At 37.1% G+C, this 24341-nt stretch overlaps 1 protein-coding gene across 3 annotated transcripts in view; it reads right to left on the bottom strand.

The window, feature by feature from the left end:
* Nucleotides 1-22159, bottom strand: part of vwf (von Willebrand factor) — a 39541-nt gene extending 17382 nt beyond the window's left edge. The window contains exons 1-31 of one of the 3 annotated variants that reach the window (XM_039654395.2): nucleotides 22050-22159; nucleotides 21550-21613; nucleotides 17964-18110; nucleotides 17757-17859; nucleotides 16837-17045; nucleotides 15667-15788; nucleotides 15104-15320; nucleotides 14907-15029; nucleotides 14181-14292; nucleotides 14016-14062; nucleotides 13612-13748; nucleotides 13394-13532; nucleotides 13158-13258; nucleotides 11798-11993; nucleotides 11255-11470; nucleotides 10865-11105; nucleotides 10130-10224; nucleotides 9832-9986; nucleotides 8997-9100; nucleotides 8747-8885; nucleotides 8517-8651; nucleotides 8273-8419; nucleotides 7288-7428; nucleotides 7091-7189; nucleotides 6814-6970; nucleotides 5943-6098; nucleotides 5716-5851; nucleotides 3004-4448; nucleotides 859-969; nucleotides 635-778; nucleotides 409-552 (exon numbers count right to left, since the gene is read on the bottom strand). In XM_039654395.2, coding sequence (XP_039510329.2) covers nucleotides 409-552; nucleotides 635-778; nucleotides 859-969; nucleotides 3004-4448; nucleotides 5716-5851; nucleotides 5943-6098; nucleotides 6814-6970; nucleotides 7091-7189; nucleotides 7288-7428; nucleotides 8273-8419; nucleotides 8517-8651; nucleotides 8747-8885; nucleotides 8997-9100; nucleotides 9832-9986; nucleotides 10130-10224; nucleotides 10865-11105; nucleotides 11255-11470; nucleotides 11798-11993; nucleotides 13158-13258; nucleotides 13394-13532; nucleotides 13612-13748; nucleotides 14016-14062; nucleotides 14181-14292; nucleotides 14907-15029; nucleotides 15104-15320; nucleotides 15667-15788; nucleotides 16837-17045; nucleotides 17757-17859; nucleotides 17964-18110; nucleotides 21550-21613 — 5482 coding nt within the window. In that variant the 5' untranslated portion in view covers nucleotides 22050-22159. Of the gene's footprint in view, nucleotides 1-408; nucleotides 553-634; nucleotides 779-858; nucleotides 970-3003; nucleotides 4449-5715; nucleotides 5852-5942; nucleotides 6099-6813; nucleotides 6971-7090; nucleotides 7190-7287; nucleotides 7429-8272; nucleotides 8420-8516; nucleotides 8652-8746; nucleotides 8886-8996; nucleotides 9101-9831; nucleotides 9987-10129; nucleotides 10225-10864; nucleotides 11106-11254; nucleotides 11471-11797; nucleotides 11994-13157; nucleotides 13259-13393; nucleotides 13533-13611; nucleotides 13749-14015; nucleotides 14063-14180; nucleotides 14293-14906; nucleotides 15030-15103; nucleotides 15321-15666; nucleotides 15789-16836; nucleotides 17046-17756; nucleotides 17860-17963; nucleotides 18111-21549; nucleotides 21614-22042 lie in introns of all 3 variants that reach the window. The other 2 variants (XM_039654396.2, XM_039654397.2) reach the window with 2 other exon arrangements.
* Between the last annotated feature and the right edge of the window lie 2182 nt (nucleotides 22160-24341).

Here is a 24341-nt window from a genome sequence, read left to right as displayed (position 1 = left end):
CAAGCTTCGCCTTTCGCGTTTACGTTTGAGTTAACACTCATGGATGAGGTTGAACTGGAAGCCATGTTAATCTTGGACTACATTAGCCACCGTAGGAGTTAAAACGAAATCAGAATTGAGAGGAACAGAAACTAATATTCACTGGATGGTCATATACCTTTTCACCGCTAGATGGGGGTAAAGTGGAAGCACAACTAAAAAAAAATATTCTTCTGCATGCAGTTTTGTTTTGAAACCACTAGAGCGCAAAAAGTTACATAGTGTACCTTTAAAAATAAAGAAACAACAAGGAAATTAACAATGTACCACAGATGCTAGGGATCGAGTTTAACTCATATTGAAACTCAAACACTATATTAAGGACCACTTAAGAGTGCATCGATAAAGCTATAAAACTATTTCACCAACCAGCTGTCAGAGCCTCGTTGGCTGCCTCCTGCACAGAGTCTATGGACCTGTCAGTCACGACCATAACCACAGCTTTAGGGATGCCCATTCGTCCCCCACTGGTGGAGGAAATGGCTGTCTGCACGGCCAATCGCAGAGCAGCTCCTGCGGAGAAAGAGGAAGGATGTATGTAGTGTGGCATATGTTTTAACTGTCAGGCTTCTGTGTCTTCACAGCATGTGTTTACCCAGTCTTGTTGTATTGTCTGTCTTGCTGTGTAGGGTTTCTAAAAGCTTGAGAAGATTGTCTTTTGTCTGTTCATCTCTCCATGTGACAGCCACAGCTGATTTTCCCCCATACACCATCACTGCCACCTGTGTGTGATTGCGACCTGCAACAGATAAGCAGAACTCTAGAAGTAACTATTCTAACACACACACAATGAATAAAATCAATCTCACAGAGACTTACCAATATTTGTGCTCTTTATAATAGTTCTCACAAATGTTTTCAAGTCTTCAAACTGGTTATCAGAAGAGGCTCTCAACAGGAACAGCACGTCCATGGGCTTTGAACACGGCACTGACACAAACACACACACATATTGAATTACAAAGAAAGCATTTATGTATTCACTCAGTAACCATTTATGTATTGGCATGTCCTTGCATTCAACAACTAGAAAAAAACATCATTTTAATATCGACTTGAAAAGTCTTAACGTTTAAAAAGTTTTGACGTTTCGATTATCTAGGCCTTAAGTAGTCTGGTTACTCAGGCTGTTTTGAAAGAGATAAATGTTACATAATTTGTGCTAGGGAGTTGGTAGATTGTTTCTTAGATTGTTTTCATGATTGCTTGGCCAGTCAAATTGTCAAACCAACATAATTGGTATATAACATAACAAAACCTACACTACTGTCTAAAATGAATTCCTGTAGTGTGATTTCATGTCATTTAGGAGTTTTAAATTTTAAACTAAAGTAGTACGTCTGCCAGACTAGCACTGCGCCACTGCCAAATCCAAATCCAATGATTTTCGATCATTTTGTGTACAACACCATGTTTCTGCATAATTTTCCGGCCAATTTCCACAGTAATTAAGGGAATTGCATCATTCCATTGTTGTGCACAAGTCCCTTTCTCTACTGCCTCACTGTTCCTTTTTAATCTTTTATTCTTTGAAATTACAGCAATCACATTCAATGAAAAATCTGAGAACTGAGATGAAAAAGACCTTGTGCAGTGGAATAGACTGTGATGACAATTGAAATGAAATAATATAGAGGGGCTGCACAACTAAAAGAACAGTTCACCCCCCAAAAAATAAATAATTTTAATGATTTACTCACTCCCAAGTTGTTCCAATCCAAAAGAAGATATTTTGAAGTATGTCGGTACTCAAAAAGTTGATGAGCCCCATTGACTTCCATGGTATAGGGGAAAAATACTTTGGAAGTCAATGGGGCCCATAAACTGTTATTTTTGTGTGAACTATCCCAAAATCACGATTTGGTTATGATTATCAAATTGCAAAGGCTGCGATTGAATTAAATAATATATACACTGTTTCAGAGTGAAGTGCGGCACTGTGTTATTTTAAACAGAAGCAGCTTGTGATCCAGTGTTTCAAAGTGGCTTGATTCACAGTAAATGCAGCTCCACATGAACTCATCTCTGGTCGAGTTTCAGTCACTTATAACATGAATTTAGAAATGCAACATGCACCAACCATCCTCTTAAATATCTAATGAGAAGCACTTATAAACTGGCTTTTTTCAACAAAAAATTTTTTGTGCTTTTTTCTTGCAGGTTTTTACCAAAAGTTTCAATGGTTTAGTGTTTGAAAATGTAGAAATTAAAGGGATAGTTCACTTTGAAGTTCATTTTTGATATGTTTTAGCTTACCTCAAGGGCATCCAAGATGTAGGTGTCTTTGTTTCCACAGTATTTTCAATTTTGATATTTTTCATAAGAGCATGCACAGTCAAAGTCAAAATTAAACAAGATTGAATGACTCATAAATGTAAGTACACATTGTTGGCCTAATACACGAAACGAGCGGTTTGTGTGAGAAAACGAACAGTATTTATATCGTTTTTACCTTGTATAACCACAGCCATGTCCAACTGATCTGACGACACGGGTGCTTCGGTCTGCGCATGCGCCGGAAGTGACCGCTTGCGCGTCTACGTCACTCATAAACATGTATAGATATATCGAAATTGTCTTCCATTGCGATTTTCTTATATATCTAAATAAAACGATAAAAACGATATGAATACTGTTCGTTTTCTCACACAAACCGCTCGTTTCGTGTCTTAGGCCATCAATGTGTACTTACATTTATGAGTCATTCAGTCATGTTTCATTTTGACTTCTCTGTGCATGCTCTTTGAGGTGAACGGGGAGGACCCCCTAAACCACCATTTTATAGACAACAACGGATTTGACCAAAAAATATCAAAATGGAAGATACTGTGGAAACAAAGACATCTACATCTTGGATGCCCTTGAGGTAAGCTAAAACATATCAAAAAATAATTTCAAAGTGAACTATCCCTTTAAGTGCAGCCATAGAATGTAGCAAGACGTGAAGAGAGTGTAGCATCTCACCTGAAGGGGGCAATGTGGCTCTTGGTGGTAGTGTGGGCAGCAGAGGCCTCCTGATTGTTTTACTGATATTGATCAGCATGGGCCGCAGTATCTTAAGGTCCGATGGATTATCTAGCATGATCGGTTCATCCGGGAAGCTCAACTGTGCAAGATCCTCGTATCGAATCTGTTGGCCGACCCCAATAGGATACACTTTCTTATGAGCGGAGGTCGCAGGCCGCTGAATGACGTCCGTTGGAGGGCTCTGTGTTATAAGAAACACCATCTGGTCTGGTGTATTACTTGGTGTGTCTGTAGTGACAGTTTCATAAACAGAACGGATGGCGTGGCCTGTGTTGACCTCTGCACCTTTGGTCCAGCGTAACTGTCGCATTCTCTGCAGCACCAGTTCCCTGTGCTGCAATTCCATGCGGCTGATTACCACAGTAACCGTGAGCGAGTACTGCATCACCGTGATCCGTAGATTCTCCACCTCTGTCTGATCGAGTGAAGCGATGACATCGACTAAAGCATCACGTGTCTCATTGAAGCCTTCCTCCCCCACTGCATTTGAGCTTTCCAACAGGAAGACAACCTCATATGATGTTGTTACTGTGGGCGGAGGAAATGTCATTCCAGGACTGGGGATGCTAGGAAATGAGGTTACAATGGCAGCGGTTGGTGGAACCGTGGCAGCAGTAAGTTTAGAGGTGGTGGTAGTTGTTGGGGTGACTAAAGTGGTGCTGGGCTTTCTGGTAGGGGGTTTCTTTGGGGGTTCAGGTTCCAGTCCCAAAGTGCAGAGGTAGTCTGTGATGGCCAGAGCCTCATCGTCTAGCTCCGCTACGCTGCTCACTATGTATGAGCGACTGCTGGGCGTGGCCTTCGTGATCTCATTAACCTGTGCCATGTTGACGTCCGGCCCTAGAGCTACAGTGAGAATGGTGATGTCTTTTTTACGCAGTAGACGCTGAGTACTACGCATGGGCCTTGGATTTGAGCTCGCCGTCAGCAATATAGCGACTCGCCCTGCGTGCTCGCGCTTGTTTTTATCGTAAATGTATACTGCTAAATATTTTATTGCCTCGTCCATAAATGCGACATCCCCACCGCTGTAACGCAGCTCACGCACCATCTTCTTAAAGATCCATTTTTGCACCTGCATGTCATAACTTTTCACACCGGAGTGGAAGAGCAGAACCGTGGCGCGAGTGTGGGCAGAGCCCATTCTGAATCGCTCCACGACCCGGAGGATAAAGAGCTTGATTAAACTGAAGTCATCTTCACTCAAAGCAGAGGAGCCATCCACTAAGAAGGCCAGGTCCATCGCCCTATCACAGGCATCAGCTGGCACCGGGGTGGAAAACGGTAGTGGCGTAGGAGTGTTGCTGACAGTGGTTGGTGCTAGTGTGGAGGCCAAACCAGTTACAGGACATGGGCCGCACGTCAGCGTGTTGCTCTCACAGTGACTGAAAACAACAAATGGATGAATCTCACAAAATTGGATTAGAACCTGTTTTATAAAGCATAAAAATATTTTCGGTAACACTTTATTTGAAGGGGTGTGCATAGACTGACATGACACTGTCATAAACATGACATAACACCTGTCATGAACATGAAGGAGTCTTTATGAATGTTTATGACTGTTGTCATTAAGTGTCATTCAGTGAATTATGACACTTTTAATGCAAAGTTGGCATTGTTTAAAATGTCTTTGTTATGACAACTTGACATTAACCAAGAAATCATAACCAGTCACAAATATGACATAACAGGTCTAATTATCAAACTTAAAGAAGTTATTTAGCTTTGTGTTAACATTACCCTGTCATATGTTATGGCTGGTTTTAACTTTGGTTGTCATGACACCATTATAACTGTGACATGACTATTTTACTTGTCCTCAAGTAAAGTGGAACACATTGTACTAGTTATAAAGATGTCATTAAGGGTTATTACTCTGTAAAATGCAACAACAGTGTCATTAATATTTCCCTTTCCCTCAAGTAAAGTGGAACACGTTGGACTAGTTATGATTTCTTGGTTAATTTCTAGTTGTCGTAACAAAGACATTTTTGTCTTTGTTAATGTCAAGTTGTCATAATCAAGACATTTCTGTCTTGGTTAATGTCAAGTTGTCATAACAAAGACATTTTAAACAATGTCAACTTTGCATTAAAAGTGTCATAATTTACCGAATGACACTAAATGACAACAGTCATAAACATTCATAAAGACTCCTTCATGTTCATGACAGGTGTTATGTCATGTTTATGACAGTGTCATGTCAGTCTTATGCACACCCCTTCAAATAAAGTGTTACCATATTTTCTTACAGTAATTTATTGCAAATTAGTCTATGTATGTATGTATGTATGTAGTATATCATATATACAGTATATATATATATATATATATATATATAGTATTCATATATATATAAAGGGTAAACTCATTTAAATTATATAAAAAATATGTATTTAAATATAATGTGTTAATACTATGTTAATAAGTAAATATACTTAATGTTAAAATGAAGACTAAAATAGATAAATACAAGCTAAATATAGTAATAAAAATAAATACTACTTGTATAACATCTTATATAACAATCTCTTCTTCCTATTTCTTAATTTTTTAATTAAATTTGACCTAAAATTTCTATGAGATTCTCCTACAAGCTGCATGGAGTAATGAGTGATGGAGATCAAAACAGAATGTGGCATAGCATACCATATCTGGCAAAGATGAGGATCTTCATGGTTAATGATGAACTGTTTTCCATGGGAGATTCTCTCACCGTTATGCACACACACCTGACACTGTGACGGTTCAACACACTTCCTCAGAACCTCATCTAAAACTTGCCCTGAGGGATTGAAGCAGACAAAACGAGTGAATGTGCGAACAAAAGTGAGATTCAAGTCTATGAAGTCAATTTACTTGTGAATTGATGCTACCTGGTGGGCAGACAGCATGGCATCCCTCCACACATGTGATGGGACAGCTCAGAGGTTCAGGATGCTGGCAGGTGGGAGGGCAAGCGCTACCACAGATGTTATATCTCCACTCACACTCCACCCCTGCATCCTTATTCAGTTCCTCACAGCTCAATGCTGTAGGTAAACAGTCATTTAGCACACATTATTGTAAAGTATGACTTTCTGTAGTACACTTATTTCAAGTAATAATCTGCCTTTGGGTTAAAGGGTTAAACCGCCACATTTAAGAGTGTCAAATGACATTGTTTGAATTTCGTGATAAAATGAACATTATTTGAAAAAATACACTTTCAAATACACTTGAAATTAACAAAATGTGAAGCTTATTGCAATAATTGGTGGTTAATGGTGTTTAGGCTACAACGCTGAAGAAACAAGAAAATTTGCGGGACAAATTTGTGTATGTTACAACCCTAGTGTATATATATATATATATATATGCAAGCATTTGACAGAAATTAATATGCATATTTTTATGTGGTTAGAATAAGAAAATACCTTGTTAAAAGTAAAATATATTCCAAGCAGTTAATATTGCACTTTAATTTGATAATAATGATAAAAACATTTCTTAGAACACTATTGTATACAGTTTCATAAGACTTTGAATACTGTACACGATTCATTTGAAATACATTTATGTTATTTTCAACATCATTGTGTAAAAGTGTGTGAACATTCAACCAGATATCGTCTTTTGTGTTCTGCAGAAGAAGTCTCTCGCGTTTGTGACGACATGCGGGTGAGTAAATGACCTTTAAATGAAGTGCCCTAAGGGGTAAATGACCATTACATGAAGTGCCCTCAGGGGTACAGTGGTGAAACTTACGGCATAAATCGTTGGACCTCCAGTTCACCAGCAGCCCCTTCTGAGCACATTCATGAGCGTATGCAGCAATGGTGTTACAGAAACATGCACAGTCACCAACCGATGGACACGAGCATGTGTCATGAGTACAAATGTCCCAGTACGGCTCGGGGTCCACCTGATACAGTCAGAGTAAAAAGTCAACAAGTGAAAGAAGTGGTAAGAAAGCAGAGTAATCACCTCATGTTAGTGTATCGTCATCATTTAATTGTGACTATTGAGTATAAGTGTTACCAACCACAACATTGCACTCCCTGAAGATGGCGCTGGTGAGCACACGGCAGGACTGTTCCACCGTCACCAGCTTCACCATGTCTGTGCTGCACTGAGACACCACCTGCATGCAAATCAAAATATGTAATCTCAGATCATTTCATGTCTCTATGTTCTGGCTTTCTCTAATGACACTCCAGTTTAGGCCGTGATGTAACTCACCGGAACAGCGTCAGCACAGCTAGGTCGAACTTTCCACGAGTTTCCAAAGTCTGCAGCGCCAACCTCCATCTGGTTACTGCTGCTCAACAGATCGTTATTCTGACTGCCATCAAAATTTCCACAAAGGCCACAGACTTTCCCCTTAAACACACACAAATTAACTTAACTTCTCAAGTGTATATTTTAAGATAAGTAGTTGTAACCCATATTGCAGACATTCTCAACGGTAAAAATCATTTCTAAATTATATTTTATTAATACATTTGAATTCATAAATTGAATTCACATTTTTTTTAGAGTTCACTTCAATTAAATCTGACAAAAACTCACTTCTGGGACATGCCCAAAGGTAAAAACAAAATTAAATAAATCACGTAATTTAACTCTAAACATGTTTTTATTACAGTAGCATTAACTCTTGTTAAGTATGAACTCGCTGGGTACATGTTAAAATATAAAATGATTCAAAACATTTTATTCATAAATCTTTTTTTAACTTTTTAAATTAACTAGATAAATCAGACAAAAACCCATATTGTGGACATGCACAAAGGTAAAAAATTATACCATTCTAAATGATATTTTATACATACATTTGGATTCATAAATCATTTAAATGATTATTCTTTTTTGTTTACATGGTAAATTTGACAAAAAATCACTTTCAATCCAGAACATGCTAAAGGTTTCCACAATTCAAAAGAATTCAAATCTTTTTATTTATAAAATTTTATTAATTTATCTTTACATTAAAAAATATTTGTAATAAATCTGGCTTCCTTTGGGGCTATGCTTAAAGATTAAAAAAAGTTTTTTTATTCATAATATTCGATTCATTAATACATTTTTTACTCTAAAAATGTTTTTTTTTAGTTAACTTGCTAATATTTTTAACAACACAAAAAGAAGTCATCTATGGAATGTGCTCATTTTGATAGCTAGTAAGATGTGTGTATGTGTGTCTTTTTCTTTGTATGTGTGTTACCCTGTACTGTCCATTGATCTGCAGTGAGATTCGGGTCCCTGTGTCCCAGGTGATGGAGATGTGTTTACCCAGAAGGATGATGTAATACTGTCCAGAGCGCACAATCTCAACCACTGTCTCTTTCAACACAGGCCTCTTCATCCTCACCTACAGAAGAAGACAACAGAGATAGAGCAGCATCCAAGACTGTAGCTATCTGCTTTATAGAGTCAAATATAACTCTATAAATCAATTTCAGTGTTACCTCGCCATGTTCCATTACAATCAGTCCTCCCATGTACATCACTGTGATGCTTTTACTGCAGCGGTATCCTGCGATCCCACAAGCGGAGTTCTCCACCAGAACCCTGAACGTGCCACCCAATCCGTTGCAGTAATCCTACTCAGACGGACACAGAAGAATGGGCGAAAACTTGAATGAATACGAGGAACAGAAGAGAAAAGAGAGCACGAGAGTGAGAATATTGACTTTACCTGAGCTAGTACGTATTGGCAAGGTCCAGGAAACGAGAACTTCAGTCCGTCGAAGCTGATGTAGTTTGTCTCTCCTATAACGCGACACACACCGTCACACACACGCTGTGTACACTTCCACTGACGCTTCTCACAAACACTGGGAAAGAAAGGGAAATGTAATTGTAACACAATGATATGAATGTTTATAGGCCTACGTCTGATGTATGCAACAAAATGCCTGTAGAAGATCCATGATTGGCTCATTTACCAGGTGTTGCAGTCCACATTAATGCTCTGTCCTGAGGCATAGGGGCGGTTGTTATGGTAACAAGGGCACTGGTCTTGTGGAATGCATTCTCTTCGGTGTCGAACCTGCAAACACCCATAACATGAAACAATTCTCTTTTTTGTAGTCTAAAAAGTTGTAAACATTAAAAAGCTGCATACGTTAAAAGAAAAAGATTTTAATTATGTAGAAAAATATAATATGCTGTAGATAATATTAATGATTTAAATAATTTAGCAAATTTTATAATCATAATGTGTTCAATTATTATTATTATTATTTATATTATTATTATTATTATAATGTGTGTTCAATTATTGACATTACAGCTTTGAAATCAGAAGTTAATCGTTACACATAAAATGTATACTTTTACAAAAGTTTTCTGTTTCAAATTGAACATTCATCAAAAAATTCTGAAAAAAAATCCCAAAAATGGGATTAATTATAGATGTTTATTGAGCAGAAATTCAGCATATTAGTAATGACTGGAGTAATGATGCTGAAAATTAGCTCTGTGTCACAGGAGTAAATAATATTTGAAAATATATTCAAATAGAAAACAATTGTTTTAAATGGCAATAATATTTCACATTATTACTATTTAATTTATTTTTAATCAAATAAAGGCATCCTTGGTGAGCAAAAGAGACTACTAAAGAATCCCAAACTGTTGAATGGTAGTATATTTTCATACGTTTTTTCCCCCCAGAAATATTTATCAAAACAGTATAAATATAGTTCTAGGTTTATGAATATAAGTATAAATTATATCAAGTGTCAAACGGTTCATTAAAACATTTCGTGTTCAACTTACCGTTCCAGGTGGACACATACAGCCAGACACACATCCCTGACTGACACACTCCAGCTCCAGATTCTGGCAGGTTTTAGCACACTCTATCCCAGCATCCCTTGCACTTTCACACTCAAACCGCTGTAGTGGAGGTGGACAAGAGATAGAGCGCCGGCCTACAGGGGAAACACACACACACATAAAGAATGCATTATATGTACTTCATTTATCTAAACTACAATCTTCTGTCCACTTGTATCAAAGGGCAGTTAGTTGTGCTCCATTAAAACTGCAGAGTTATGAAAGCATGGAGAAATACCTCTTGAAGAAGAAGGGTCGTCAAAGAAGAGGTCAGTCAGGGTTGATCCCGTGGCTTCATTAGAAGTGCATTGCATGGATCCACTCTCACATACACTACACACAAAAAAAACAACATTAAAAAACTACATAAACATAAATTTGGAGTTGGAAATATTTTTATTTTTTGACAGAAATCTCTTATGCTCAGCAAATCTGCATTTATTTGATCAAAAATACAGTAAAAACAGTAATATTTTGAAATATTAGTACATTTACTATGTATATTTATACACTTTATATATGTATTTCATGACAGATGATATTCAAATTTCAATTAAATTAAAGGGATACTCCACTTTTTTTGGAAATAGGCTCATTTTACAACTCCCCCAGAGTTAAACAGTCGAGTTTCACCGTTTTCGAATCCATTCAGCCGATTTTCTGATATTTAGAAGAATATCAGTAACCAGACAGTTTCTGATCCCATTGACTTCCATAGTAGGAAAAAATTATACTATTAATATACTATTTCCAAAAAAAGTGGAGTACCCCTTTAAAGCCAATATTCTGATTAGTGCCAACTAGTACTTTTAATAAGACAGTGGCAATATAACAATAGTCTGTGTCATGTAAACACTTTATATTTAATATCATATGAGTCTGGTGAATCACAGGCAGTTGACCAAACATCAAGCTATCAAAGAAACCTGACGTGTAACTGTATAGTAAAATAATGTGTTTTTTCCCTGCTAACCAGATGGCGTGATGGTCACCGATCATGTCGTTGGGCTCAAAGATCTCTCCGTTATGGTGGCACGAGCAGTGTTCGGGTTGCACACACTCCCCTGCGTCACTGAGGAAGAGTCCTCTGGGGCAGAAACAGCCTTCTTCACAGAACCCACCACAATCACTGTCAGGCAGCGATAGAGACCGGCACGTCTGATTACACACATTCCCACAAACCTCGTACACCTGATCATCCGGACAGGTCAGTTCTGCTCAAACACACACACACACACCAGTTTGGTTTTCTATCATGATGGAGAGTTTCCATTAACTTTATTTAGTATGTTTATTCAACCGTTTTGGTACTGTTTTGACTCTTAACTCTTGAGTTTAAACCTACAGACAGAAGGAGACATACCACAGTATCCATGACCCCTCCAGTTGATTAGCACTCCCTTTGCTGTGCAGGCGGCTGCATAGCTGTGGACGGCATCACACAGGCACTCTTGCCCGTCTGCGCAGGAGCACACATCATAGCGGCAATTTGTCACATATGGCTCAGGTCTGACCACATCATGACAGGGCTCAAATTTCACAGAGAGCAGCACAACACAGGCTTCTTCTGCAAAACGCACTGTAGACACACACACACACACACACACACACATACAAATCTATCAGGTTGTCAACTGCTAGTCTTTGTTGCCCTCTAGTGTTCAGTGCTTTTATAAATCATGACATCATACATGCAAACAGCTATTGGTGACATCAGTTCCTCTTAATTTAAGATATTGCAAAGTGAACATTATTAAACATGCTAATTAAAGGTATAAATATGTACACCACTACATTTCTACTAATACTCAGATTAGTGGTCAATATGTTCAGATTAATAACAGATTCTTAAAATTTGACATCTGTGCCCCTTGTCACAACCTTGTCACAGTGTGTTTGTGTATACCTCTCTTAGGATTTAAAATACAGGGATCTGAGTGTTGCAATTGAAGATCATCACAGTCCGCGTTCATCTTCCATGCATTGCCGAATCCTTCGACGCGTGTCTCCACCAGCCCGCCCACAGTTAAGAAGTCGTCTCCTTGGTTACCATTATAATTACCACACAGACCGCACGTTTTCCCAGCATAGGCAGGGTTTAGCTGCAAACACACACACACACACACACCAGGTTTGCAGCGCGGGTATATTTGATACATGTCCCAGATTCTGCATTTCACAGACAGACTTTATATGTACATGGGGATTTGAGGGTGAACCAAACACAAATGAATCTTCCAAGTGATTCATTTAAACAGAATTCAACACCTGACTCTAGACCTAAAATCAACATTCCAGAACCATAAAGATCCAGCTTCAATGAGCCTGAAGAGAGGACAAACGTTGTCAAAGTTAGATAGTTTGGAAAACACTGATTGGTTCAGAGATACACCCACCAAGATAACGGCAAAGGTGTTTGATCCCAGGACAATGGGTTTTCTCCCGGGAAAACCAATGGGAAATCTCTCAAAGCCACAGAGACTTCACATATAAAATGCATAAATTCATCCCAAAATGTTGTGTGGTTACAGATTTAATGTCTTAAACTGCTGATCTAAGTTACCTTGCTAATAAATAGTGTTTCACTATAGTTTGGATATTTATATCCGCTGCTGAGGTTAGTTATACGGCCCGTTCGATGGAACGATGGACGAGTCATTTGCTCGGCCGTATAAGTGAATCTGTTAAGATTCCCTATAAATTAATTTATAATTCCTTTTGAACTAAATTGGCCTGTCTGGCCCCTTAAATGCATATTATTAGGCCTATATATTATTATACGCAAGTTGTCTTACAATTATTTTGAGTGCATAAAGCACCTTGCATTCTCAAACACATGACATGTGATCCACACTTGAATATTCCAGCTAAAACCAGTTTAAAACAAGTGGTTGATTTGTTTTACGAGGTTTCTTCTGGAGGGTAAAAGCTGGTTGTTTGTTAATTCAAAGTGGTTTAGGTGATGAATTTAGGCTACAAAGCTTTCAAAATTTAGAATTTATATCATAAAACTGTCACAGGTGTTATACAAATGGTCCAAAAATAGTCATCCTTGTACTTTTAAACATATTTATTTCAGTTTGCTGCCAAGTCAACATTTCTAAAAAATGTCATGAAATTTTATTTTATTTCAGCTTCATTTTAATTACCAAAAGATTTTCTGTAATATTTGTTTATGAAATTTACTAGTAATTTCTGAGTGAAAGTTGTTTAAATGTTTTGTTTTTTCAGTGTGTAGCCTGGTTTTTCCAGAAATGCACACTCACCTTCAGCAAAACTCGTCCTCTGCCATCCCAATCCAGATGTAGATCGTCACCGTAACGCAATCTTACAGATGACAACACCGTACTCTGCACTCTTAGGGGACCTACACGCAAACACATTACTGTTATGCTGCGCTATAATTTTTACATCAGTATTACATTGTAGCTGTCATGTGTTTGAAAAAAGGCATTAAATATGTTCTGTTTATGCATTGTGTGTATTTCGCTACTTGACAGACCATTAATTAAGGGTGTTTTCACATCCATTCCATCCACAGAGACCACGCCCCCATGCTTGAGGTGAACCGTCTGATTGGCCAGATCTCGGAATCTCAGTGTAATTGAACGTGTGCAGATGGCATCTTGGTCATCTGCACACTTCAGCAGAAAAATACAACCATAAGCAGCACATAGACAAACAAACAAGCTCAAGCGTATATACTACAAGATTTAAGACCTGTGCAGTCTCAATGATTGCCGAAAAAGAGTTGCTCTGGCAGTCTTTAGCGAGCAGATACTGACAAATCCCACTGAAGGTGAAGAACTTATCGTCAAACGTCTTATAATGGGACTGTCCTGTCACCAGACAACCCCCTAAGAAGAGACAGACGAAGAAATCGATAAGAAAGCAAGGTTCCTTCATCAGGGATTCAGAAATATCATATTCATTCATATTCAGAAATATCATATTCAATTCATTCAGAAATATTTAATGTCAACATTAAAATTGCATTTGAAAAACATTTAGAAAAATTATATTTTGTGTTATTTACTAGAAATTGAGCTAGATTGACATTAAATGAATGTATTAATTATTTGAAGGTTAATAAAAATAAAGAAAAGTAACAAATTCACATTTACCAGGACATCCTTCGTTGGTACATTCCCATGATCCATGGCGACAGATGCTAAAAGTGAAGGTGAGTTTAAGTGAATGTGTGCAAATATAGTACTAGTAGCCACACATATTTGAATGCATTGTTTTTTATGTGTGTACGTATGTGTGGGAGGGTGTGTGGGTCCCACCATGTGTTACAGTCCTGTGATATGGAGGAACCAGGAGGGTAGCTACGTCCAGCATGCGAGCACGAGCACTGAGAGACGTCAACACAACGATCTCCATCCAAAACCTTACCCGCTGACAAACACAATTCACACATTCAACATTAAGCAGGAAAAGGAACATATAATGCTAAGATAAACAATATCATTGGTGGTCAGTTTCTTTGTCTTGTCTTGTAAAGATAAATTAACCTAAAAGCTAGAATGCACACAGTTGCATCAGAGAATATATGTATAAAATATTTTTTCGATTTATTTTTTTAAAGTTGGGGTAGGAATCACTACCATTTTAAAGTTGGGGTAGGAATAATATTTTTAAATTTTGAAATAAGTTTCTTGTGCACACCAAGGCATGACCAAAGATACAGTAAAAACAGTAATGTTGTGAAATATTATTAACATTTAAAAAAATTTTTTTTTTTATTTATTTTAATTTACTTACAAATATAATTTATTCTTGTGATGCAAAGCTGAATTTTTAGCATCATTATTCAAGACTTGTGTCACATGATCCTTCTAATATGTTTTGTTTTTTTTCGGCGTTAAGAAAAAGGTAGTGTAAAATTATAGTCCTTGTTTAATATTAAAGCATCAACTTTGCTGACATTAAAAACACACAAGATAGAGGTCATAAACAGCAAGAAGCAAAAACAAAATTAATGTAAATTGGTTGACCGGTATCACTCTCACCTGGGCAGTTGCAGCCATCAACACACTCCTCATTGCACACTTCCTGGATGTTTACACTCTGACAGGACGTGGAGCAAGTCGGGGTGCAGATGCTGTACTCCATGCCAACAGGACACTTAGGGGCTGAACAAATAGTAACATGTGGATATACACATAGTCAATACCAGATATATAAGTGTGAAAGTGAGATTACTTACAGCACTGGCTATGCACATGCCAATTGGACAGTGTAACGCCGTGATTGGCACAGGTGCGGGCATACTCCAGCATGGCCTGACACACGCATTCGTCTCCCGTTCTGCAGTGACAGGCATCAGACTCACACACGGACACAAATGCTGCCGCATCCACAAGGTGAGCACAACGCAGGTAGAGTGCTGAGCTGCTCATGGCCTCACACCGTGACATCTGATCCTGAAACACACGCATACACACACTGTAGTAACACTTTAGTTTAGGGTACAATTCTCACTATTTGCTTATTTGCATGCATATTACTAGGAAATTGGGTGTTTTTTAGTATTTATAAAGCACATATTAATGCCTTATTCTGCATGACCATATTCTACATCCCTCAATCCTACCCATTACCTAAACGTAACAACTAAGTTTCCTTACAATGCAATAATTAGGAGTTTATTGAGGCAAAAGTCATAGTTAATAGTGAGAATTGGACCCTAATCTAAAGTGTGACTGTGCAATCTATATGATAAGGTACTTAGTGGATTGTAAATTTATGTTGTGCAGGGAAGCATCTGACTTTCGCTGATTCTCCGGTGCTGTTGCAGCTCTGCGACGGGGGCAAGACGCGTTTACAGGGTTCATCTGCTCCTTTCATGGCCCAGGAATTTGCAAAGTCGTATGGATCATCTGTCAGAAAACCTAAAAACACACGCACACACTTAAGTCTGTCAAGAACATGGTCTGGTCATATTTTACCACAAACTGTACATAAAACACTTATATATTTTATATATTTTTTTAAAGAAATTAATACTTTTATTCAGCAAGTATTAATTCAAGCAAACGTGACAGAAAATACATTTATAATGTTAATAAGTGTTGTTTTTTTTTTGTTATTTTAATGAACACATTAAAGTAATGGTCTTTTTTATTTTTGTTTTTACACATCACAGTCTTAAAGCTACACTGTGTAACTCTTTTAGTTTATTCTTAGCTAAAACACTTAGTTCTTTCAAAAATATATGTGCTCATTAATGTATATTTACTTCGTTCAAGTAATAAATTATTCTCGAGAGATTATAACATGCCATTGAAAATACATACGGGTAAGGGGTTCTAATGTCGGTCGGTCGCCATGTTGCCCCTCCATCTTGAAAGTACATTAGCCAAAGAGGGACATACCCGTTAATTCAAGCGTCGCCTTTCGCGTTTACGTTTGAGTTAACACTCATGGACGAGGTCGAACTGGAAGCCATGTTAATCTTGGACTACATTGGCCACCGTAGGAGTTAAAAGAAATCAGAATTGAGAGGAACAGAAATTAATATTCACTGGATGGTCATATACCTTTTCACCACTAGATGGGGGTAAAAATCACACAGTGTAGCTTTGAGAAATGTGATTAATTATCATGAGCAGTCAGTTTCGAGTCTGTGTTATGTAGTGAACTCATGTGAACTTCTGTTCTAAACTTAAACATCTACTAAGTGCACCATCAACTACAAAAGCTGTAATATGAAACAATGACAGCAGGACACTAACATGCCCTCTAAAGGCCCAAATAAGGCTATGAAACAAAGCTAGTTTTTGAACTTTCTATTGTTTTGTCTTCTGGATGAATATTGACGCCACCTATTTCCCCAGCTCTTATTAATCAGCATCCTGTCCAATGCTATTAAAACATGGTCTTACCGAAAGATTGTTTGAGAGGTATGTTGTCGTGTTCATGTCTGCATTAGTGTCGCACCTTCTTGTGCGGTGTACTCATCCTCCACCAAATAATTGTAGTTTCCACACAGGCCACATGTACGGTTGCTGTGATGCTTGCTGAGCGTTAGTTGAATGTTATGCGAGGGGTCTATACGGATGGAGAACCCGAACTCTTCACTCCATAGTCGAAAGTACCCCAGCTCGAACCCTGCAAACACAGAGCTCGATGCATATGGCAATGGGAGCCTGGAGGGAACCAAAAAAAAAACAACAACAAACATTTTTATATGATACCCAGATTAAATGAGTAGCATAGCTGATCATTAGTTGTGTTGCATATGCTGATGAGCTGGTGCCCTAACCAGGCTGATGAACTATTTTACCCAATAGTTACCAACAACACTAATCCAGCCTGGTGGATTCATGATGGTCTAAGATGGTTATATCAACATGGTATAGTGATATATAATGATGCATATAAAAATATTAAAAGAATGCTAATGGAATATTCTACACTATTTTGAATTCTTCAAAAATAAAATTAGGATAACACACTGTAATGTATATATATATATATATATATATATATATATATTAGGGCTGTCAAACGATTAATCGCGATTAATCGCATCCAAAATAAAAGTTAAAATAAAAAAATACAGTTAATTCAGTAGAATCTTATGGGATTCTTTTTGATCCCTTTAGGATTGCTTCCATTGAAATTGCATTAAGCATTTTATTTTATATTTTGACTTCAAAAAAAAATAAAGGTTTGCATGACATTCATAGAAGAACCATTTTTGTTTCCCCAAATAACCTTTCAATGAACAGTTAAAAAAAAAAAAGATTAATTCTGCCTAATTTTATTATTTAACATTCATTTTTTGTGGAATGGAAAGTTTCCATGGATGTTGGCAGTGCTTTTATTTTCAAGAGTAGGACATTTCCAGTATGTACCTCTCTGCTCCTTGAGACAGAGTTCCATGAACAGAGAGGTGAAGCTCAAAGAATTCTCCCAGAAACAAAGTCACTCCTTTCCTCTTTCCGTGAGAGAAATCGCCTAGAAGTAAACACACATCCTTACAAACAAGCCATAGTCTGTTTAATTTAGGAAAAACGATTTTTGTGTGTGTGTGTGTGTGTGACAGGATTTTTTTTTTTTACCCAGTATGGAGAAGCTTCTGTGTTGGCAGTCTCCCGCCAGCATGTAGCTGCACTCTCCAGGAAACTCATAAATCACACCGTCAAAAGTGTGTATATGCTGCCGGCTAAACAGACTACAGCGTCCAGATCCCTCGACAGACACAAAACCTATAGAACAAAGAGAGTAAGAGAATAAAGCACTTGTATGCTAGTATTTAAAGGGTTAGTTCACCCAAAAATGAAAATTCTGTCAGTATTTACTCACCCTCATGTTGTCCAATCCTCTATGTGTTTATTTGTTCTGCTGAACACAAAGGAAGATATTTGAAAGAATGTTTTAATCAAACGATCTGTTTGATTAAAACATTCTTAAATACCTTCCTTTGTGTTTAGCAGAACAAATAAACACATAAAGGTTTGGAACAACATGAGGGTGAGTAAATACTGCCAGAATTTTCATTTTTGGGTGAACTAACCCTTTAATCAAATGGCATTACATTGGTTCCTTCAAAAACATTTTGAATGGTAGTTAAAGCTGCATTTATTTTTTATTAAATATACAGTAAAAACAGAAATATTGCGAAATATTATTGAAATTTAAAAATTGTATTAATATATTTTAAATTGTAATGTTTTTTTAAGTGATGCTAAATTTTCAGTAGCATTTCCAGTTATCAGTCTCACATGATCCTTTAGAAATCATTCTATGCTGATTTCCTGCTCAAGAAATATTTCTTATCATTATTAATGTTGAAAACAGTTTGCTGCTTAATTCTTTTTTTGTGTGTGTAAACTCTAAAAAACTTCAGTGGCTTAGTTAATATCACAGTATTAATTAATTTTATTAACTTGATAAAATCTCTGAATATCTTGATTGTTTGAGTTGAACTTGAACATACCATAATAATTGACTAAAGATCCAACAGTTAAGTTTGTCTAAAATTTTCACTTATATTTAATTTTGTTTTTCTCAAAATAGGCCTATTTGAAAATGCAGAATTAAAATGATCTGGTTCCAGAACCACAAATATTACTTAATTCAAATCAATATGATTAATCTTCAACACACTAAGTGAGTAAGGTTAATATAATAAGTTTACTCAATTAAAACAACGCACCTGTACCTCACCCTCTAACGTGACGTATATTTGAAGAGACGAGTCGAGTCACGTGGTGAAGATCAACGGTTGGCGCCCTATGGTTGGCGCGGCTGTAGTTCTCTTCTTAGCTTAGCGTCGCAGAATTTTGCACTACATTTCCTCTGTGAGATTCAGGACAGGTGTGTATGTTATATTGTATCTTTATAAAACGATTAGTTCCAATCCTTGATTTTAATTGGTCAATATCTGTGCTTTATTCATGATAAACTATGGGTAAAACACGGCCATGACGCTTCACACAACGGTTCTATTTATCACTGCAACATTGTGGTTCCTGTTTTTATTTGAGCGGTCATAATGGTACGTTGTTGCTGTTCACGGTCAGGGACTATGTTTTCAAGGGCTTTTAATGAAAGGAAGGCTTTGAGTGATTTATTTTACTTCATGAAAGTTTCTAATAACAGCACTAATACATTTTTTACTTTAATATTTGTATCATAAGGTAACTAGGGGTGTAACAATATATCATATATCGCAATACAAAAATGCAACAATACGTATCGTGGATGACAATATGTATCAAGGATAATTTCCCAAAATAAAAACTAAGTGAGACAAAATTCTCACAAAAGTTTTTGTGTCAGTAATACATTAAACTACTATATATAATGATGAATATAGTGTATAATATTTCAATGGGGTCCTGATAATGCCAAAAGATGTAACTTGACCAGTAAAAAATGTCCAACATTATTTTAAGTATATCTAAATATATTAAATATATTGTCAAAAAAAGTGCATGAATATTTGTCTAAAATAATTCTGTATTTTCAGCTTACAGCTGGCAGTTGGCAGCTCCGATACGGCTCCGAAACGACCGGGAGTCATTTATTTCCTATAGAGATTCGCAGACCGTTGGGTCCGAAACGGGTCCGAATGGGTCCGAAACAGGTCCGACCGAGTGCAGTGCAAAGAAAATTGTGTCCGTTGGTCATCCAGATGCGTTCAAAAAAATTTAACTCTTGTGAAAAGCTACGGACGTTCCTACCATTGATCGTTATATAGATCAGTGACTATATCACATTTTTAGCCGATCTGACATGTCAACATCTTGAGCAACTTTCCTCACGCAGCAGCCTTCCTATTAATATCTCTATAACCCTCATCAGAAAGATCATACAGAACTGACTGACTTAACCAAGAGGGTAATCCATCGACCGGAAGTTGAAGCCGGCCGGGTGCCGCCATCTTGTAGCAGAACTTCACTTGAGTTAGCATTTCCATTGACTCCCATTCATTTTGGCGTCACTTTGATGGCGAATAACTTTAAATCTGAGGTGTTTGAAGACTCCATTTGTCCATTATTTATTTTTAAAGAAACACAACAATGTATAAAATGCTCCATTACCTCGTAGCTTATGTTATTGCCCCGTAAAAGCAGTTTTTTGTAAAAGTAGGCTATCGATTACTTTATAACCACGAAACTCTCTGTCGCACAGAGAGATTATCGTATGGACAGGAGGAGAAGCTTGCGTGCAATCGGGGAACCGTGGAGGCAAAATGACAAAATAATTAATCAGAATACTTAGCAAAAGTTTTTCCTTCTCCTAGCTCATGGACAGCTCCTACTCACACTCTCCGCCTCTGCAAGTTTCGGAAGGGAATGATTCATTTCTCATGCCACAGCCTAGTGGTAACTTTTTTATAAAAGCAATAAGGTGCTCATATTCATGATACAGCACAGCCTCTCGTACCTTATTGTTTACATAAAATCATAACTGTGCTTAAAATAATTAATACAAAAAATGCAATGTGAGTCACCTAATCAAGTGTCTGTCTTTTTTACGTGATCGAAACACCTGATGCCTTGCATAACAGACGATTTTATTCCTAAAGATTATGAATGTAATTAATTTGGATGGTAAAATGTTCGTCAGAACAATGCACTATTTGTTTATTGGCTGGCTATGGAGTCAGTCGCATCGCGCCATTTTTCGGCTATGAGTGAAACGCAATCGCATGTCCATCTCAGACACGAGAACCAGCGCTGATACGGTGGAAATAGATAATGGATAACAGACCAGTTTATTACACTTTAATCACTTTTGAATATTACTCATAAACATTTTTTTATTTAAAAAAAATGTTATCCTCATTTTTTTCTACTCAATTTTATTTGTTAATGTACTTAATTTTCTACTTACATTTACTCAGTTCATAAGGCATATGTAATTGATTTTGTGTTCAAATTTAATGAATGTTTAAGTGTAAAAATGTTTCACCCAAAAAAATTGAGTAAAGTAAAAAAATTTTATTAGATTTATTGATGAATAGAAAATTTAAAGAACAATAACTAAAAAAGTTTTTGCCGTCAATTTTGATATATTTAATGCATCTTTGTTAATCCAATAGAATTATTAATTTCTTTTAAAAAAAAAAAATCATACTAACAAACAGGAAAATATTGAAAAAGGCACAATCGCACACAAACATATTCAAACTCTAACCTGAAAAATTCAAGACGAAAACCCACAGGATTCTGCTCCATCCTTTCCAACTGCACGGTTCCATCTGGTTAAAGAAAAAGAAGAAATCATGAATGATTTAGCCCTAGAAAGCACACACAGTCGATAACGAATTGCAGTGTCCAGGCACCCTTTTTGGCCATCAACAGCCTTACTGGCCATTAACAATAGTGAAGGTTAAATTTAGTAAAAAATAATAGCATGAGGCAAAGCAAAAGTTCAGCTGGAAGTGAGAAACAAAGGAAAAATCTCTGAGCCCCTACAAATCTGTCAGAGAGTTTTAGACATGTCACGTATTTCCACATAGATGGAAAGAATGACCCAACTTAGGATGGGGAAAACAGAAACATTCATGGTATTTTTCATGCATGCTTAAATAGCCAAACATTACCTTTAAACACAACGTACACGGCTTCAAACTCCCTTATATAAAAAGTTGAAATAATCAGCGGTCATGACAAATATTCAGTGGCACCTGTTACCTCTGACCTCTGCCCAGCTGTAGGCTCCCAGCAATAGGTTCTCTGAAGTGCTCTGCAAGATGTAAACTATCCAGTGTCTCACAATTTTGAAGACATGACTGGAACCCAGTCTAGATGGAAACAACTGCTTTATAAGAACGAAAGAGGGAGGGATGGTGTGATTTCCGTTTTCAAACTCATTAAGAGTGGACAATAGAAGGAAGTCTGGGCATTAGAGGAACTGAAGGATTAGTCTGGCAGTGAAGACAGATAAGACAAACCAACAGAGGACATTAGTGCCAAGCCAAACAGCACACACACGCACACAATCCACAGCATATGCAGCGAGTTCACAGCCTCTGCGATGTAACTCTTATCTGACACTGATGGATTAACTATAGGAAAAACCTCACATCCAACGGCATATTTCGTTCTTTTTTGGCTACCTTTTCTTTATTGACCCCTAACTCGCTCCCAAAAACATGGAGAAAACAACATATCCTTGCTTCAGGACCCACATTGTACAGTACATTTGACATTAAATGGCAAAACAACAGTTAAGCATGCTGAAAAATTCATTAGAACAAAGTTAAACAAACATAAGCCCAACAAGCTAATATTTTAAAATAAGAAAAGACTTAATTGGAGAATGGAAAACTTTATTAAGCATTAACAAAACAGCAAACAGAAGTTTGATTTACCTGTGAACCTAGTCCAAGTTGTATGTTATTTTACCATTGTAACAATTTTTAATTTGCTTTTATTTTATTTAGCATGTAATGAAACTTGCCCTTATTGGTATGTGTGATTTTGTGAGGGGTTGAATGAATTCTTGGCAGAAAACAGTTGATGGATGCTCAGCTTTAGACATCAATAAAAATATATAATATATATATAGACATCAAAATATATAGGGCTAAGAGAAAAAAAAAATCACAGTGAAAAAATTTTCTGAGACCGATTCTAAGGGCTCATAAGGTGCCCCAGAAAGGCCTTCTAGTACTATGGCCAAATCCCAAGCTGCAGGCATCCTAATGCGAATAGCAGGCCTCAGCCTCAGGGTGCCACGAAGGAAACGAACAATCAGGGGGTCTCAACCCAAAGATACACCCCCCACCGGAACGTGAAATGCTGCTTTGGCCGCCACATAAACTTTTAAGGTGGAGGGGGATAATCCTGACGAGAAACGTTCTTGTAGGAACTCCAGTACCGCGTTTACTGAGCAGTTTACCTGGTCTCACTGATGCTGATGACACCAAGAAGTAAATAATCTCAATTTTAAAGTGTAAAGTTTCCTAGTAGCGGGAGCTCTGGAGCTAAGAATGGTTTCAACAACCTCGGTTGATATTTTACAACGTTATCGCTACCGTGTAATAGTAACCTATGCTATTCACCAGGGGCGTTGCTAGACATAAAGCTCTACTGGGGCGCAGGTCCCCCATTTTTTGTCTGGGATAGCAACAGTAACTAAGGAAGGCGGGGCTTACCGATAGGTCAATTGTTATTAATGATGCATTGTTATCACACACAATGAAACATAGTAGTACAGAACACAACAATGTGTTTATTTTATGTGCTACAGTGCTGAAGGCTGGGGCGTTTGTTTTAAAAACACCAGGCTATTCTGAAAGTTAGTGGGGTTCGGGGGAATTCTCCACCGAGAAAATTTAGATTTTTCTGACCTTCATATGTGCATTTAAAATTGTTTCAAGGCCAAAAAAAAAAAATTTGGATAACAATTAAAAGTATGTTAGTGGACAGTTGAGTGTTAGTTGATATTACATTGTGGGTTATTATTATTACATAAAGTGCACAGGACACGGGACAAATGCACAGGACAATGGTGACTAAAAATATTCATGATTTTGAAATTACAGAATTATTTTAGAAAAAAATGCTTGCACTGTGTCATTGATTAGATATATTTAGTTAGTTTAGATTTTATTTCGGGAACACAAAGCCTCTCAGCCCATAGTTCCAGTCACAATAGCATGGACAGATGCTCTTTTTTCATTACATGATACAATAGTCTTCATACATGTTTCTACTCACAAACCTGTGACACATCAACACAAACATCACCAACAAGTGTGAGATCACTCAAATATTTCTTACGCAGGTCCATGTACAAAGAACAGTCATACAAAAAATGGCTCTCGTCTTCAATCACAGAGATATTAGTTAGTTTGCGATACAGATTCTATCTGTCATTGATATGTAAAATTTAAAATTTGCAAAATGTAAAATTTTATATAACTTGTTGTCACTTTTCTAATTTTCACTATGCTGAGAAATTAGTCAGTTTTAAAACAT

This window comes from Pimephales promelas, chromosome 10 (assembly GCF_988280905.1).
Source record: "Pimephales promelas chromosome 10, fPimPro1.hap1.1, whole genome shotgun sequence".
Classification (NCBI taxonomy): Eukaryota; Metazoa; Chordata; class Actinopteri; order Cypriniformes; family Leuciscidae; genus Pimephales; species Pimephales promelas.
This window is presented reverse-complemented; position numbering and strand designations above follow the sequence as displayed.